The sequence below is a fragment of the Cuculus canorus genome, chromosome 24 (genome assembly GCF_017976375.1).
Source record: "Cuculus canorus isolate bCucCan1 chromosome 24, bCucCan1.pri, whole genome shotgun sequence".
Classification (NCBI taxonomy): Eukaryota; Metazoa; Chordata; class Aves; order Cuculiformes; family Cuculidae; genus Cuculus; species Cuculus canorus.
This window is the reverse complement of record NC_071424.1, coordinates 3,206,985-3,226,119: the sequence shown is the minus strand read 5'-3', so window position 1 is coordinate 3,226,119 and position 19,135 is coordinate 3,206,985. Positions and strand designations below refer to the sequence as shown.

The 19,135-nt window shown below is 49.3% G+C and overlaps 1 protein-coding gene across 1 annotated transcript in view; it reads left to right on the top strand.

The window, feature by feature from the left end:
• Window positions 1-8,991: 8,991 nt before the first annotated feature.
• SYT6 (synaptotagmin 6) overlaps window positions 8,992-19,135 on the top strand; it is a 42,694-nt gene continuing 32,550 nt past the window's right edge. Inside the window, exons 1-2 of the mRNA XM_009569769.2 lie at window positions 8,992-9,105; window positions 11,705-11,908. Coding sequence (XP_009568064.1) covers window positions 11,755-11,908 — 154 coding nt within the window. The 5' untranslated portion in view covers window positions 8,992-9,105; window positions 11,705-11,754. The remainder of the gene's footprint in view (window positions 9,106-11,704; window positions 11,909-19,135) is intronic.

Below are 19,135 nucleotides of genomic sequence, written 5' to 3'. Positions count from 1 at the left end.
GTGCAGGAGTGTGAGTTCTTGATGGATGAAAGCCTAAGGTGGTGGCAGCGGCCTCTTCTCGGTAGGGTTAGGTGTGTTTATCCTGTGCACAGAACATTTTAATGGCGTTCATGGCAGAAGCCTTCGCGCTGTCGTTTGTCCCTGCTCCCCCAATGAGGCAGAATGTTATCTCCAGTGTCTACCGTCTGGTTTTCTGTACTTAAATATAGACTGAAGAGGTAATAACTGGTTGGGGTGTTTTTCCAGTCTTCCTAAATATCAGTTTCTAATAGACCACTTGGCAAACAATAACCTGTTAACTACCAAATGTGTAAAATTTCCTGTATTCACTTTGTCTTATTTGTAAATAGTGAATTGAGATTTCTTGCAGATCAGCAACATTTGCTGAGCTGTTTTTAAGCTAATATGTATTCTTATTGATTGTTCGTATCGAGAAAAGATTTGTAATATATGCTATTTCTAACATTGCATTCATTTTGAGGGTCTGTCTTATTTTTATTAGAGTACTACTCAGAACTTTCTTCAGAAGCAGCTTACGAGCGAAATGTCTAAAAGATGGGACTAAATCTTTTGAGGTTGGGTTCCACTGAACAACACACTTGCACGGATCAGGACTTGGCTTTGAGTGCTTTCTGGTCAAATGCTGCAGCCAGAACAATTCCCTCTTTCCGTAAGCCCTGTGGCAGGCATCTCTGCAGTGCCTTCCCGTTGCACGCTGCCTTCGTTCCGGCATTCCTGGTTAGAAACGAGCTCATCACAAAGTTCTAGTTTGAATGGTTCTTTCCTTTACGGACAGAGAACAGTTGTAGAAATTATAAGCATAATTTCTGACCTTCAGCTAAGTCTTGTTAAAGTAAGATGGAAGAAGGTGTAACTGGATGAGGTCAAGTTGATGGACTAAATTTGCCGTACGATTTTGTGCGAATAGAGCAGTTCTGTGGTAAACCTCTGGGGTTTTGGTATACTCGGCATGAGCAATTCCTGTAGACTTTTTACCGTTATGGTAAATATTTTCCTGCAGTATATCAAACTGAGGTATGCTCTTAGCCGTTTTCATGGAATTCACTTAAGATTTGGTTTCATTTCATAAGAAAAGAATATGTGTACGATGTGACCGTGCCTCTCTTACAGTGAATGAGGGGACTGAAGGTGCTTGTAATGTCAAGCTCTCTTCTATAGGTTACGCACATGTCGCACTCGAAACTCAAACTGTGGTGTTCTAAATTTCTCAGATATTAACATACTGCCAGTTTAAATTTATTTTGTACCGGTTTGTACGTGAAAGCAAAAGTCATTCTATTGAAGCATATTAAACTGCAACAGCCAAATCTTTCCCTGTAGAAAAGGAGGATGCGTGTGAATAGGACGCTAATAGTAACGAGGGATCATTGATGGCTCTGTATTGCTGTTGACGCATTTCTAGTTCCTCAGCTTCATTTTGCAAAGGAATATTATTAAAATTATCATGAAAATAAGATTTTGTGAATTCTCTTCAATTGGAGTTATGGCGCTGATGCACTCCAGGTTCTGGCCTCAGCTTTTAACCGTTTGCTTTGTAGGGCACCAGTCGTGGATTCCAGTTCCGCAAATGCCTGCGGCCTGAGCCGGAGCCCGGGATGGGCGCGATGCCTCCTCACCGGGGCCAGCGTGGGGAAAGCTGCGCTGTGGGGTGGCGCCTGGGCCCTGCCTGCCGTGAGCGCGTGCCCACACCCAAGAGCCAATGGCCAATGCTTTGAGGTGGCACTGTGGGCGCGGCGCTCCCCGTGACAGGGTAGGAGGAGACTGGCTGGCTGTAGGCGTGACAGCCTGTTCCACTGGTTCGCCTGCAGCCCACGGCCGATGTGAAGCGTTGGCCTCGGGGAGCATTTGTGCTCTCTCTTGCGCGTTGCCCGCTGAATGTCGATCTTGGTCCTTCCATGCAGCCCAGTGTGTGGCACAAGGAATCATCAGGGCTGCTTTTTTAGATAAACAAAACAATGTTCTTTGCCTCCTCCTAAATCCAACAATTCATTTATTGCTTTGTAATTAGCTAGGTTCTATTCAAAATCATTTGAAAGGCCAGCGGAGCTCTGCTAATCCTGATTCCTGATCCTATTGTCTGTGCACGTTTATCTCGGAGCTGGTAAGCGTCTCGGTGCCGCGCTGTGTGTAACCTGTTCAAGCACAGATGGATGGGGTCGGTGTGAACAGGGCATCGTATCGCCCTGAGTGGCTGCTCTGCGACACACGGCAGCGTTTCACCCGGGAGCGAAGTCAATCAAACTTCCAGCGGGTGAAGGGTCCAGCTCTATCTTCCCAAGGCTGCAGCGTTCCGACAGGATAGGGAGGCGTTGGCTGGCCTGGCTGTAACTGCTCTCACCCAAGACACAAACACCATCATGTCTCAATTTTTCTTGTAGATGACCCTGACGTTTAAGTTAATCCAAAGGAAGAAAAGGCAGCTCGCTTTGGAAATAACGAACCGCGCGCTGTCTGCCACGTGGGCTCATCGATTACCTCAGCAGGTATCCTGCCGTGTAATTAGTAGCGATTAGTGATGACCGGCTGAACAGGTTCAGGTCTTTTAGTTAAGAGTGACCTGTAGGATAATACGGCAGTTACTGTCCAAAACAAAGATGTTCCCTGGACTTCTAAAGATAGGAAAACTCTTCGATGTAGAGAGGCTGAGTGTTTGCGGGGGATGTCACCGTTGCTGTTACCGGTGACACTGACTGTGTCAACACACTGAAAGTTTATTATAAACCTTTCTGCAAGCCACTGGAACAGAAGCCCAGAAAATTAGCCTGGATTTACGGTTCTATTATATTGCCTGGGTCATTGGCCGAGCTCTGAAAGTTTAGAGTTCTTTGAAAGTATGCATGTGACATACTGGAAGTTGATTTTTCCTTGTTTTTCTCACTCACTTCCGCGGAAAAAGCAATAAAACTGCTTTGTCTGTTGCCTGTTAGCATGACAGGAACCCTTTCCTTTGGACAGTGATTTTATAGGAGAGTTTGTACCGTATCACCACGTCTAGCTTTTAAAAACAAAGCGTGCAGGAGTTCTTGACAATATAATGTGGCATTTTATTTTAAACATTGGGGAAAGTTACATATTTTTTTAAGAAGTAGGTGTTTGAGTAAATAACGGAGGTACTTTTTTAAACAAAAATGTATATGCCACAGTTTACATGGACATATTTCAGGTAGAACGTACGCATTGTATCTTCAGATAGGGCGATCTCTTTTATTTTCTCAGTGCATGTACAGTAACTCTTCCATCCTTTTCCTGCGTTTGCTCACGGGGATCCTATTTTGTATGCTTTCTAATGCATCGGAATTGAATTTGATTTCAAAAACCTGCAGTTAATTTGAGTATCTTTATGACAAGTGAACAATTCAATGTATGAAGTGCGGTTTGGGCCTTTTCTATTGAGTGATCTTACAGCTCAAGGCTGCTTTCTTTAGAATTTATGTAATTTCTACGACGAGAGGTACTACAATGTTTTATGTTTGACTCGTTGCAGCGTTCACTTTAGAGCATGACCTGCATTTACAAACCGTGCGTGTCCGCTGACCACCTGCAAATGGGGACTTTCTTAGGTTCAGAACATCGTGAAACGTTGTAAATAAGCCTATAAAGATTTGTGCGCTTGAAAGCTTCTTTTACGTGTGAACCTACTCATGGAAGGGTTAAATTCATGGCATTCTCTGATTCTTGGATTATTTCTTGCTTCCAGTAAGCGAACTGATTCTTCTTCGCACATAGTAATCTTTGCTCATCTTTTGATATGATTCTTCGAACAAGTGCTGTTTCTGTGGTATTGTATTATCTGAATAATCATTTTTTTAAGCAAGGTTACCGTTTCCAATTGTTCTGTTCCTGTGTTTTTGGCTGGTGTGTAATTAGAGAAAAGTTTTTCTTTCCCTGGTTATTTAATACTTTACCTGCCTGTAAATATTTCCTGTTCGGTGCTCTGGAATGTGCTGTAGAAGTTGTATTAGACCAGTTTAAAGCATTGTTTGAAAACCATTTTGTTTCGGTTATTTCTATTAAATTAGAAAAATGACTCTTTCCATTGGAGTTTCTTTTTTGCACCCCTGCGGTGGGGCACCGGGTCCCACCTCCCGGCTGGCAAAACGCTTTACTGGTACCTCCTGTGAGGAATCTGTGACCGCGGTGGTGGGTGAGCATCGTTCAGCTAAAGGATTTGTAAATGAACTGTTGCGTTCTTCATAATCCCTTGTAGGGAACGTGTCAGCAGATGGTGCTCTCACCCAGCCGTCCCCGGGCTGGTCTGCCAGTGAGGAGACACCTCTCTGCTGGAAGAACCTCTCTACGAAGGCTGTTTTTGGTTCCTGCAGGGATGGGTTGGTCGCTGTCGGATGCTGGGAAGGAGTCGGAGGGTGCTGGGATCAACGTGCGTTGCCTTATTCCCCAAGGTCGCTCTTTGGGTTAAGTGGAAACCCGTTCCCGTGTTACGTCTTAACCCGGGGACCTCCATCTCATTCCTTTCTCTCTTCTCTTTCTGCTCTCGTTCTCTTTCCTCTCTCTCCTTCTCTTTCTGCTGTGCTCGCCGCAAGCAGGGAGCGATGCTGACGCGTTGCACGGGGAAAGCTGGAGTCGATGGTGCTGGGTACGGCCGGCAGCGACAGCAACGCCCTGCCTTCGGCGCGGGAAAGCTGCGGAGCATATGGACAACCTTGGTGGGCACCTGCCCCTCTTCACCTCTGGCTGCAAGGCATGCAGGTCCCGGGGAAGCTTTCCGCAAGCAGGAGCGACCACGGTGCTAATCAGCTTTGTTCCCCGTCTTGGGCGATTGTTTTGAGCTCTCTTGATGCCAACTACAAAGACCGAAGGGCTTTATGTTTGAGTCAGGTAAGTAGCACAGGCTCTGGGTGGTCTTGGCGCTGCCGAAACTTGTCCAGAAAGATGTTCCTCGGTCACTTCTTGTTGCTAAAAGTTTTGTCCCGGGGTCCTTTTCATGAGCAGAGCAAGTGACCGAGTTAGGAACCACTGGAGCACCACTGTAGCTCTCAAAAGAAGGCTCTGAGGATCACCTGTAGGCGCGGCAGCAGCAGGTGAGGAGCCGTCAGCCCCTGCGTGGCGGTGATGTGGGGCTGTGATGTGGGGCGATGATGCGGGGCAGCCGTACGCCAGGACCGGAGGCTGTGCCTGTGTGGAAAGTGCCACTTGAGAGAAGACCACTTGCGTCCTTTGAGATGTTGGGTGGGAAGTGTCATACGGGAAAGTGGGTCCTGCAGCTCTGTGGAGGCTGATGGAGCAGGTTAATTAAAGGGCTCTCGGGTTTCTTTTTATGTGTTAATTTTCTCCTGAAATAAAAACACTGCAGCATTGTTTCTGGGAGGCCCAATTGGGCACCATTGTTTTTGTTTTCTCTGTTATAGAAAAACTGCTATTTTTATTACTTGTATTTCCACTGGGAGGGATAAAAATAACTAGAAAAACAGCAAATCCTTTGTAAGCACACGGGGGGGGAGGGGAAACAACTTATGTCTACTTATTTTCCATTACAGATGTCAACTTAGCTTGGCTCTTCCAGAAGGTTGAGATTAAATATATTCTCCTTTGCCTTTTTTGTTGAAAACAGTTGTGGTTTAAAGCCTGTGCTGATTGCGAGGAGGGCTGGGCTCGCCCCCTCCTGCGCTTTGCCAGGCGTCACTGCCTCCACCGCTGGAGCAGGGTGGTTGCAGATGGATGTGTTCCGTCTCTTCCTGTGCCGTGCAAGCACGTGGGATTTTTCTGGAATCTTTAATCCGTCCCTCTGGGTGTTCAGCTTTCTTCTTTTCTCATAGCAACTGTGCTGCGGTAAAGCCCAGGGCTCTTCCAACCTCTACCCGATGGCTGCGAGGTGCGCACACGGCATCATGAGAGCTGCCGGGGCAATTCAGGCTGAGCCTTCGTCTGCTCCAGGGATGCTCAGTGCCACCAGGGAGACATGGACACCACTGCAGCGACGCTTGGAAGGGTCTCTCTCATAGAATCATAGAATAGTTTGGGTTGGAAGGGACCTTAAAGATGATCATCCAGTTCCAACCCTCCTGCCATGGGCAGGGACACCTCCCACTGGCTCAGGCTGCCCAAGGTCCATCCAACCTGGCCTTGAACCCCTCCAGGGATGGGGCAGCCACAGCTTCCCTGGGCAACCTGTTCCAGTGTCTCACCACTCTCACGGTGAAGAAATTCTTCCTTATGTCCAGTCTAAATCCGCCCCTCTCCAGTTCGTTCCAGCTGAGGAGGGTGTGAGAGCAAAGGCTCCATGGGAATCTTTAGCACTTTATTACCAAAGACTACCTTTAATCTATCGTCAGAGTTCTGATAGCGGTGCTTTATCGGCCTTCAGGGGAAGTGCAGTCTTTTGGAAATAAATTATGCAGCGATACTGAAGATGATGTAACGGCACAGAGGGCTGAAATGAGACCCTAAAAGCAGCAGTTTTTCATCTGTTCTCAGAAGGAGGATGCATTAGCATCTGTCATTAATAGTCAGGCAAAGGCCAGCTTAATCCTGAGAGCTGCGATGCAGACAGATCCAGTTTGATTTCCCAGCTCTGCAGGAACGTCCTTTGGCCTGGGAGACCAAGGGACTAACTTTATACATCAGTGAGGAACCGGAGCGGGTTTAATCCCAGCTTTAATTCTTTAATTCTTCTTTAAAGCTTTAATTCTTCTTCCCTCAAGGTGATTCCGTGCTCAGGTAGAGGATTTGCTGCCGTGATCTTCCTGAAACGCAGATCCTGAATGATGCTCGCGGGTGACGCTGCTGGAGGGCTCCACGAAGGTGCACCAAGTTGGTGCTTCGCATGACCTCCTCGGCTTGGAGGCAGCCAGGCGGTCGAGTCCGTGGTCAGGAACCCCAGCGTGGAGCCTGGGCTCTCGCTTCCTTGGTTTTATTAAGACTGTGCCTTGTGCTAAATGCAGATGTTTGGAGAATGGAAGGTCAGAGCTCCCTGAGCTATTTAGCTAATGGCTTTGGGGCATGGCTGATCCGATCTCATCTGATGTCTCTCAGCCATCTGTTGCTGCTGGAGCAGAAATGGCTTTTTAGAGCTTCCAGCCCTGCCAAATCATGCCGTGATGGTTCACCTTGAGGATATGCAGCATTCCAGGTCAATAAAATACATTTCAGAGGTCCCATGATCAGAAAAAGATTTCTGATGGTAGTCCTGTCCCTGGAAAGCATCTTGCCTAGATGCGCTTCAAAGACGTCTGCCTTCAGTGCCCACTTTTTTTGTGCCATAAGCTGCAATACCTCTTGGAATTGGTGCTTTTCAGGACACCAAGACACATTTTCCTGCCATGAAACACAGAAGCTGGCACTGCAGACCAAGACCTGCCAGTGCTTCGGGGCAGGCGCTGCTCCCCCCTCGCCGCGGTGCGCGGTGGCTGATTGGGTTCATCCCATCCTGAGCTGAACGAATCGTTTAAACTTCACACCTCGGAGTTTGCGCAGCCCTGGGACTTCAGGCTACAAATCGAGGATTCTTTTTCCTTCTTTCCTCCTTGTGTTGCCAGGATATTCGAGGGGAGGTGTGTCTGGAGCTGAAGAACTGCTCCCAGAAGATCTTACACAGGGAATGAGCAGCCGCTGGTGCCGGGAGAGGCCAAGTACACGCGAGAGGGGCGACGCCGTCTCCTTTATGTTCCTCGCACTGTTTTGTGCAATAACGGAGCCTTGGCAGGTTTTATCGCTGAGCGGAGCCAGGGAGCGAGATCCTGCAGACCTTTGCGTTGGCAAACGTTGGTGCTGGAGAGGAATAGAGGAACAGTCTATGCTTCTTGTGCAAAAATCACGTAAATCATCACTCTTTGGGGAAACGCAGCCCTGCCGACCTGTCCTCTCCACCACGGCAGGTGCTGCTTTGTTCGCTGCGCTGTTCCCAGCGGGAATGCAAAGCTCTGGCTGCTCCCCAGGCTCCCGGAGAGCGATGCTGCCTGCAGCCCTGCGCCACGCGGGCTGGTACAGACACCACGCTCGGTGCAGAGCTTGTAGAAATATGTTTTCCTAAAGTTGATTTAACCTAAATCCTTGCTGCGAAGATTGAAACTAACCCTTAAAGCTCTGTTTCCATTCTGATGAGCGAGGGAACCTCCTCCTCCCTGCGAGGTGATGAGGATGCTGGGTGTTCTTGCTGCTTGTGCACCATCAGCCAGCGCAGAACGTCCACCTATCAAAGTGGTGCGTGAGGGTGCACCGCAATACGTGTTACATTTATACACTGGCATTGCCAAAGGATTCAGATCAACATCTTTTTTTCCTGGCAAGAGACTCTGAATAATTTTTGAGCTGTCTCCAATTATCATATTAACCGGGAGCGGAAACACTGTCACACTGTCAGACCTGGCATAACCGGATGCTGCTGCTCCTCTCCAGACTTCATGATTACTTAAACAACAAAATAAATCAGCTTCAAATAGATCCTAATCCAAATCAAATGAGCAGCGTGTTCTGTGTCTGCTGGATACACACGGCTGTGATTCCACCTTGCCATCAGCGTGACCAGGTATGCTGAATGGAACCTCCCTGTATATATATGAGCTATATAAGTAGCTCATTTAGACCTCGAGCAATGAGTTATGTGCTGGATGTACCCTTCTTGATCCAACTCCAGCTGCTACAAAACTCTCTGGCTGCTCAGCTATTTGTGGTCATACCCTTTGGTGCTTGTCTTTTGTTTACTAAAGGGAAATTTGTCCTTCTTTCTCCATCTGCTCACTCTCAGATTATCAGGAATGTCACCGCTTCCCGTGGTGGTTTCAGAGCAACGCAAACCAGGGCCAATAATTTCATTTCTGTGATTTTTGTCTGAAGTGATTATTTCAAAGGTAACTCAGGAGCAGTGTTGTTGCATCGAACGCGTTTCTCTCTGCAATCCAGGTCTTTTGAGCTGTTTTTCCCTAATGTTTATTCAACTCTAAGCCCTTCTGGACTAGCTGTGGACGCAGCCTTTTCTAATTAACTGCTGGCTCTGTCTCTCTCGTGTCATATCAGGGAGAAGATGAATGCTGCCATGCGAGGAAGGCGTGTGCCTAAATGCCATGTGAACGCAGCTGCAGGGAAGAGCTTGGCAGACACAGCCTGGCGGAAATGCCAGAGTGGATGAGGGTAAGGTCATAGAATCATAGAATAGTTTGGGTTGGAAGGGATCTTAAAGATCATCCAGTTCCAACCCCTCTGCCATGGGCAGGGACACCTCCCACTGGATCAGGGTGTTCAAAGCTCCATCCAACCTGGCCTTGAACAGGGATGGGGCAGCCACAGTTTCCCTGGGCAACCTGGGCCAGGGTCTCACCACTCTCATGGTGAAAAAATTCTTTATATCTTTATATCTAGTCTAAACCTGCCCCTTTCCAGTTTATACCCATTCCCCCTCATCCTATCCCTTTATGAACAGCCCCTCTCCAGCTTTCCTGGAGCCCCTTCAGGTACTGGAAGGTCTCTATAAGATCTCCTTGGAGCCTTCTCTTCTCCAGGCTGAACAACCCCAACTCTCTCAGCCTGTCCTCCTATGGGAGGTGCTCCAGCCCTCCGATCATCCTTGTAGACCATTTCCAACAGCTCCATCTCCTTCTTATGTTGAGGATTCCAGAACTGGACACGGTATTCCAGATGAGGTCTCACAAGACCTCACAGTAGCCGTGTGTGTGCAGATGAGCCACGGGCGCGAGAGCCCTGGCTTGGGAGAAGCAGCCTTTGGATTTTCAGATGTGGCAGCTGCTGTCTGGCTGTTTTCCAGCCTTCTGTGTTGGATAATATACAGCGCATGTGACATAGATTCAAAGTTACAAGGTGCAAAAAAGCCTGGGTTTGTGTTCTGATGAAATATTTGTTGAGAGTATGGGTGCTAACAGCAGGTTCTCCTGTTGCTGTTGCCCAGCAATCTTCTGACGTGTAAATGGAGGTGAATAATTGACCCAAAGTGACTTTAGATTTAGAAGTAAAAAGTTCTTGGTATTAACTTTGAAATAAAATTAGGGGTTTTTTTTCCAAATAATTGGATTTTATTATCGATTTCTGTGTTTCAAGATCTCAATTGGACATTAACCTTTTTCTAAGGGTTTGGTTGAGGGGTTTTTTTTGTCTGTTGAAATCCCTTTAAGGTAAATTCCAATTTCAGCAGCTGCTGGTGTTGGTGTTTGCTTACAAGTGGTAAACACTTCCAGAAACTCTTCCTGACCTGCAGGTAAACCTCAGAGGGTTTGCAGCCCAAGGTTATACAGCACTGACCGGGAGATGGTGATGTCTAATTAAAAGTGTCTCTTTGTGACCGATTGTAGGATAGTGCTGTGTTAATAAAAGATTTCACTATGTTGTCATGGCAACAGAAGTTTTTTGGAGGGAGTAGTGCTTAGTCGTTAAGTTGCTTGTGCCAACCAGAGGCTGCCGTGCTGAAGCACTGAAGGTGTCCACGACACCTCAGGATGGGGACAGGAAGGATTGGAGTGACCAAACGGGCGCTGGTGGAGCTACACAGGAGTGTTGGAGCTGTGCCTTTTCTGGTGGGACTGACACACGCTCCTCCACTGCTCCACTTTGCGCCCGGAGCGAGCCGCTAACCCGACGCCTGGAGAAGGCACGGTGGGTTTTCTCCAGGCAGCGAGAGCGTGGGAGCTCCGGGCTACCTGCGGAGCGGGCACTGGCAGCGATGCGAGAGCACCTGGGGGAGATCCTGGAGTTCTCCATCTGGGAATTGGGGTAGGGAGCTGCTGGGCTGCTGGGCAGAAGCCCGTGTGGCTGCGCTGGCGTTGTTAGAGGTGAACCTGGTGCTGCGCTGGAGGCTCGGGTTGCTCCTGGGGCTGGCACGGTGCAATACCACAAAGTGCTTCAGTCGGTAATTAACGGAGAAAATAAACACAGTGGCATGATCTAAACACACTGTGGTGTGGTGTGGGGCTGAGGGACCTGTGTAGCTTTAGCCCTGGCTCTCCGGTACGCTCATTATATTCGCACTAGCTGCTCTGCTCCAGGAGCTGCGAGAAATCGTTCTGCTGTACGTGATTTTAATTGCCTGTTACACAACGGTGTCTCTTCACATGCCTGTCAAACATATTCTCTTTTCAAAGTGTAGCTGTCGTATGGCATGACCTGTCAGCTAAATTACGATGGGAATAAAGAAACACTGCAGAAAATGTAAAAAAAAACCCCCACCCCAATCTGATGATGAACTGCGATGGCATTCTCAATCTCCGCTGCCGTCTGCGGTCGGTTGTGTTAAGACCGGTACAAACAAATCAATAAAACCTGCTGCATTTCTTATGTTGCCTTTTGGCAGTTGTAAGTAGTTTGTGCAGTGTCGGTGGGAGATCTCTCGTTCCTCTCGTTTGGTGATGCGCCATCCTCAGCATTCACAAAATTGCTACGGGGCCGCGATTGGGAACTCTGCACTTGGAGAGAAGGGACAGGGCAGCGAGGAGAGGGTTAAAAAGGATTATCTGGGCTGCAGCTTTAATAACGTCGTATGGAGGGCACGAAACTGAGTTGGGTAGGAGGTTCTTTGCTTGGAACACGCCTTGGCAGTAAACAGATCTCTGATCTCAGAGGCAGCAAGGCATGGGAGCAGTGGCAGGGCTGCAGTAGAGCCTCTCTGCCCTCTCAGGAGGCACTGCCCGGCACAGGGATCCCTTAGGGTGCTGCCATGCCAGAGGATGGAACTGTTGGGAATGTGTTTGCGTGCCGGAAAATAAACCAAACCCTCTTTTCCTAGTTTGACTTTCTTAGAGAGCAGAGGGAATAGAGGAGAATGCGCCGGGGGAGATGAGTGGCACCAAGGATGACAGCCGCTGTCAGAAGGCAGTCCGCGTTGTCACCGAGCTGTGCCAGAAGAAAAGCCTGCCTAGCCTGGACCTGGACACTTGCAGGGAATTCCTCCTCCTGCCTTCCGACCAGAGCCTGACTATCTCCGAGCCAGGTACAGTACCCTGGTCCTGTCTGCTCGCGCGCTGCCTGGGACAGCCGGTGGCCCGAAGGAGGCAGGAGGGCCCTCGCAAGGGGAGGGAGATGTTTGCAGGTGTTGGACGTGGGGTGGTGGGTCTCGGCACGCATCGCTGGACGGTTATTTTCCTTTGCACGTGTTGCACTGTGAAGTTTCGGGTGAAAGTGTTACCTCACCTGTTGATGCGAAGCGGTGTAGCCCGATGAGGACATTGCACCGAGGGGAGACACCGCCTGTTAGGGGGTCGTGCTGGCCAGGAGGTGATGTCTAAGACATACACTCCTGCCCCTTCTAATGTAAATAAGCAGTAAAAGGTCTGTTTAAGTAACTGAGATGACAGGAACTGATTGCTGCTATCCCAGTTTGAGAAAAGGAAGGATTTGTATAGATTTATTCACTGGAAAGGGACATTCATCTACTTTCCCATATTTGTTCTACTTTCACCAGGACCTGCCTGAAGTTATTCCTTGTTGGCTTGTAGAGGTAGGGAGACGCCCTGGTGCATCCACAATGAATCGAGGGCAAGCGCACTGCTCTAAGAGCATTTCTTCACTGCACAGGAGTTGATTTTCTGTACACTTCTGCTCCGTTTCTTGTTCCAGAGAAGTTGTCATCTGCTGTAAGTTCAGCAGATGTTGACAGGGGGAGCTTACATCCCAGGCTCAGAAGCTGCAGAGCAAAACCGAACTCCCTTGCTTTTTAGCATTATTGATGACATCCTCTCCGTTGTTTGTGTATTGGAACACTTGCAGAGAGTGTGTCTTTTAAGGATTCTGTAGACCTTCCAACCCAGCCTGATTTTGCAGTGTAAGTTTTCAGGATCTTCTCTCCACACTGTGCGGAACCCTGGTGCAACACCACAGCCCCTCAATCCCTGCCCAAGGGTCTGTGTCATCTTCCTTCAGTCCCTGTTGCTCCTCTTTGAGTTCCTCTTGGTTTCTTCAGTCCCCGTTCCCCCTCTCTGAGTTCCTCTCGGTTCCTGCAGTCCCTCTTATCCCTCTTTGAGTTCCTTTCCATTCCTTCAGTCCCCGTTCCCCGTCTCTGAGTCCCTCTCAGTTCCTTCTGTCCCTGTTCCCCCTCTTTGAGTTCCTCTCAGTTCCTTCAGTCCCTCTTATCCCTCTTTGAGTTCCTCTCGGTTCCTTCAGTCCCTGTTACCCTCTCTGAGTCCCTCTCGGTTCCTTCAGTCCCCGTTCCCCCTCTCTGAGTTCCTCTCAGTTCCTTCAGTCCCTGTTCCCCCTCTTTGAGTTCCTCTCCATTCCTTCAGTCCCTGTTCCCCCTCTTTGAGTTCCTCTCAGTTCCTTCAGTCCCCGTTCCCCCTCTTTGAGTCCCTTTCGGTTCCTTCAGTCCCTGTTCCCCTCTTTGAGTCCCTCTGGGTTCCTGGGGTCCCTCTCGCCCCTCTCCTCACTCCGGGGTGCGTTGGCGCTCAGGGCGCTCGGGCAGCTCTGGTTTCACTTCTGCATTGTTTGCATGCGGTGCTGCTTCCTCCGCTGTTTTCCCAATATGTCCAGCGTAACATCTTCATTTCACAGCCCACTCTGCTTGTAATTTAATAATCATCCTAAAAACCTTTTGCTTTGTACCTCCTGCTTCTGAGGGACCACTGCTGCCGTTGCCCTTACGCATTGCATCCAGGGCAACTATTTTCTCTACCGCATTGCTCGTAATTTCTTACCTTCATAACAGAATTAACATTTTCCTGACTTTCTGCCCTCCTGTTTTTGTCCTGTCCACCCTGACATGACGGATAGTCTCCCGGCATTTGCTTGTACGGCCTATTCAGGAGCTCATTTTCAGGTCGCAATCATCACATGCCTTTGACGTCTCAAATGTTTCTCTGCTCCGATCTCTAAGTTAAGCGTCACGCTCTGCCCCAGGGCTCTGGGCGAGTCCTGCTGGGCTGACTGACCCCACCATGCGCATTAACAGCGATTGCCGTTGTCTCTGCTCTGCACAGCGGGGTCTATTTTATGTCTAGACAGCACTGAGCGCACTGTTTGTGCCCAACGGGTACTGATATTTCTCAAATGCCTGGATGTAAAACTGCTCCAGCAAGGGGAAAAAATATTCTGTTCGCCTTAAGTGCAACTAAAGCACAGTTACAGCCACAAGAGATCTTCCCTGTTGGTGTCTGGATGGTTATCTAATTATCTGCCTTTGTCGTTGTACACTGAAGACTCGCATTAAGCAAATGTGCCTTCAACTGCCCAGAGTCCTCTGGTCACATTCAGCGAATCCTTCCTCGTAAAGCTATGCAAATAAAAAGTAAGATTGTGCAAAGATGAGCTGTGAAACGTGGTGCGGGATGGGTACCCACAGGAGGGTCGTGCAGCGTGAGCGCTGGGTCACAGAATCACAGAATCACAGAATCACCAGGTTGGAAAGGACCCATTGGATCATCGAGTCCAACCATTCCTAACACTCCCTAAACCATGTCCCTAAGCGTGGTCACGGCGGAGCGTCCCCACGCCGGGCATGCAGCCTCGGCAGCCTGGGCGCAACGTTTGCTGGGGGAAATTAGCCCTGTTGGCCGTCGTTGTGTGAAGTCAACGGCTTCTCTGTCACTGTGTTGCCTCCTGGATAAATCTATTAGCTGATAGCTCCATCAGCTTGGCTTGGCAAGGGTCTGGATGGAGATGGCATCTCGTTTCTGAGCGGCTGCTGCACGGCTCTGCCTGCCCTCGGACCCTGAGGGGTGGTTTGTTTTTCCTGGTGTTTCATGTATTGATGGAGAGCAGGATCTGCTGGGGATGCTGTGGAGCTGAAAGAAAACAGCCGGGTCTCGCTGGCCTTCTTGAACCACATCTGACAGTGAATATGAAAATATTACTGAGTTTTTTTGTGTAAGAATGTGTCGGAATACGGTTTTATGCAGTGATTTTTTTTTCTTTTTAAACCATTTTGGATGGAATGCGTAAAGTGCTACAGCGTATAAAGTAGATGCTGCTCTACCCTGAGCTTTGGGTTGTGTAATAGCTGCTTCTCCTGCTTAAAGTCAGTAAGAGAAATATGGCTGCAGTGTTTCTCCCGTATGCCGTACGCTGCCGTACGCCCCACAAAGGAGCATCGCTGGCTGCTGCTGGCTACGTGTGTCAGAAAAATCAGGTATTTGGATGAGGAAGGTTTGTGGTACGGATGCGTCAGTGGATATGCGAGGGTGAGCGCTTGCCTGCAGTTTGGCCCGTGGCGGTGCCAGGAATAGAACCGATCTCTTGGCTGCGGGCCCTGAGTTCAAGCAAGATGCAGCATCCTTTTGTTGTGCCTATCTCAAATCCTCCCCCGTCGCTCCCTCCATCTGACAGCTCGCTTCCCTGCCAGTCCTCAGCTGTTTGCAGTGATGCTGCGAGTGGGACTGGTACCCAGGCACAAGCCGAAGGCAGTGGAAGCGTCTGTGACCCAGGGACGATGTTTACCACTGCGATGATGTACCTTAAATAAAGAGATACATCACTTGTCTGTCCTGGTGATGCAGTGATTGCTCCAGGGCACGGCTCTCTGAGGGAATTTGTGGACAAAATGCAAGGGGCTGATGCTGCAGGAAAGCCCAGGCTGACAAACTCCTACGGGAGCTCCGCACTGAGCACAGAGAGCCGCCCGTGTCACCCATTCCCATGGGAGCAGGGCTGGGGGTTGGAGCGGCATCAGGGTCTGTGGGAAGCAAGCTGCCAGGTCTGGCTCTCCGGGACCCACTCGGAGCTCCTGCAGGGGAGCGTGCTCTCCTCCGGCCGCTCCTGCCCAAGCAGCTCCCTTGGGTACGAAGCCCAAGGTCTTTCCTGCGGGCAGCTCGGCTCCCGTCGGGCAGCATCCCCGGGTACCGGGTGCTGGGTCATGCCCTGCACGGCTCTCGCCACCACCAAAGCTGCTGTGTGCTGGTCTGCACCCTCAGGCTGGCGCTCAGTTTAGATTGAATTGCATTACCCATCGCTCTCCGCCTTCGCCTGGAGCAGATCCTGCTCCTCTGGGGTGTGCAGTGCCAGGTCTGGCTGCGGGCAAACCCCTGGGTGTGATTTCTAGCTCCCACCGCTGTGTTGTGACTTTCTTTAAAGAACAAGTTGGGTTTTTTGGGGCTCAGCGTATCCATTTGTTAAACGCTTTGCTGCCCTGTGGAATGAGCACGGCACACAGCGGGTGTCGCGGTGGTACCCAGGTGGTCACCATGGGTTTGAGGTCTCTATTGGTCTCAGCACAGTGCACACCCCCTCCTCAAACCCTTCCTTAGGAGCTGCTCCTGGTGCAGGACAGGAAAGGAAGCGAGAAGGAAAAAAAGGACACCTGGGGAAAATGCAAACCCCAATTTGTATTTCCCAGCGCTCCGTGTCGGCTGCCCTTCCGCGCTGTAACCCGCAATAATTCAGAGCACATTTAGTGTTTTGCCCTTTGTGTGAACCGTTCTTGTTAAACTTCATGCTGCGGGCAGTGTGTCTCGTACAGCGCTGAACGTCCTCCTGGCGCTTCACAAATACTCTTAAAATGCTAAACCCACAACTACAGAAGAGTTCTTGCTGCGGGCAGAAAAGGGGGGGGGGAAGCTTTGCGCAATAGGGTTTTTTCTTCGTTGCAGGAATGTTGATGCGGAAAGATAACTTTTATATGGAGAAATGGCTTCTAGAGTATTTTTCTTGGAAAAAAAAAAATACCCTTTGATAGGACAGTTTTCCTAATGGGAAAATTGATGATGTGCCCATCCACCGATACAGGATGCCTGGAGTCACTACCATGAAATACGGGCAAGTCTTGGGTTTACGGACCAGCTGTAATAACGCACTTTTCTGACTCATTGCTCAAGTGAATGTTAAGTACAGTAAATATGTTTAAAGCCACCCAAGCAAAGCTAATCTTACTCACTGGAGCTTGCGTTTCCAGAGGCCAAGCATCTGAGGAACAGCACCTCGGGGCAAAGATCTTTTATATCACAGGGTAATGCGCTTGCAAAATGGATCTTGCCTTCCTCTTGCCTTGGCCACCAGCAGGGAGAGAGCCAGCTGGAGAGACGTGCGGCAGAGTTGCTCTTTAGCTCACGTAAAACAGGTTTGCCCTCTGATCCTGACGGTGCCAGGTTCAAACCTTGCTACCAGAAGAAGGTTTGCAAAACTCTATTGAAATGAGGTTTAAATCAGCAGCATAAACCTAAGGGAAAATGGATTAGATAGCCTGCCTATAAACATATATCTCTGCTTATGTGTTGCGTGTGGATTTGCGACGCTACAGCCGCTTTTGCCTGTGCGCTGCGATGGTCCCGATAAATAAAAGGCACGTATGGAGCTGTGTGAGCCTGTGTTTCGGAACTCTGTGAGCGCCTCTCTGCAGAGATGCACGTTTGCATCCGCCTAATTGCTGTTGGTGGATTCATTCCTGAGGCGGTTCAGAGAGGCTGATCGTGTTTGGAGGCTTTCTTGCGGACCTCGGCGCCTGTTCCAGTGCAGCTGCAGTAGCCTCATGCATAGTCAGGGATCAGCATCTGCAACTCCATAGAAACAGGCAGTCAGGCTGCTGCCGGTGTTAATTGGGCGCGGGAGCAGGCTGAGGACAGGGACCCGGAGCGCGCTGGGAGCGGACACCTCTTTGGTAAGTCTTCATTTCTGAAGTTTCTTTGTTAATTTTTTGTCCTTTTTTTTTTCAGCATCTGGAGCCTCTTTGTAATCCCTATTGTAATTCAGCCGTTCCTGCCTTTGCCGCTGAAGTGATTCCTTCTGCTTTCAGTATTCTCAGTACGTTTCACTGAAACCAAGCGTGTGCTGTTAGGCGGTTCAAATCAGGGCATCACCTGCTCTGATCTCCCCGTTGGTTTTGCGGGATGACTCTGAGAAGCAGGTATTTGTCTGTCTTCGCAGGTGTTTGTGGTCGGCACCTCCGCTTTGCTGGAGCGGTACTGGTGTGATGGGCACGTACCACGTACCCACTGACAGGCACACAGCCTCGCGTGTGTGCAGTCATTGTTCAGAGACACAGGCGGAACCATAACTTCATCTCCTTTCTGATACAATTGCTCTTTTAACTCTACTTTCAATCATCTTTCATTTGCTTCTTCTCACTGTCCACATTTCTAGGTACGACCGCATATTCTTCCTTAGGACCTCAGGTTTCTATCTCATGTTCGTTAGGCAGATTTTTATGGCTTTAACGTTTATTTCTTTTTTAATGGTGATAATATATATTTTTCCTGCCTATCTGTGTATTGTAAAACCTGGAGCTTGTCTGTTTCATTCCTTATTGTTTCATTCCAGTGGACTCACTACCGGAACGGGCACTTAGGCTGACAGTTGTTTGGGAGAGATGATTTGTCTCTTTGCCACGCACTGTCTTTAATTATACTCGTACATTGCAAAATGGCATCCTAGAGGGATGGAGAAAGGGTAGTTCGACTCTGTTAATGGTACGTTTTCCCTGCCTACGGAATAAAGTTATCCTGCAGGGTGCCTTGTACACAGTGCAACTGCAGATGGTAATTAAGGCCGCCTTTGTATTTAGTTCAGTTTGTCATGCGGTAGCAAGCTGGTGTTTGACAACATCACGGGGAAACCGTGCAGCGAAGATTAACAGCAGGATGCCAGAAGCTCAGTTCACGCACGCCCTTTCAAAACCATCATCAAGTTAGACGATGTTGGAGTGTTTCATTCCGGGGAATAATTCTTGCCCAGGAATTCTAGCTCAGCCGCATCTCTGGTAATGTATTACTCTGATTTTCTGTGCATGTTGGTAACTGCTGCAAAGGAATGTGTGTGCTCCGGGAATGGCACAGTGTTAGGTGAGTACAGCGAGCACCTCCTTAAATGCATCCTCTCCGTACGCAGTACTTCATCTCTTGGACGTCTGTGAGCGTTTGCTGAGTTAATTGAGCTCAGTGCTGAATCCGATCTGGTTAAAATGTTCGTGCTAAAAGGATCTTGAGCTGCACGGCTCTGGAGATGGGAAAAAGGAATTGCAGAATCCATCGGATAAATCTGTAGGATGAGGCAGTCCTGCCTGCGTGCGTGACTGCTGTGTAGTATTTTGTAGGGGCTAAAGATCTCTTTGTTACGAGATAATGGAAGCAGCACAGCGGCTGATGACAGGAGCAGAGCCGCTCAGAGAGGAGCTTCCCTGCTCATTCAGGGAGCCTGAACAAAGAAATGCTCTTTCCCGGGTGGGCAGCGCGGGGTCTCTGGGCTCAGCAGGCGGTCCCGTGCTGGTGGGTGGTGGGAGATGCTCCCACACTGCTGCTCATCC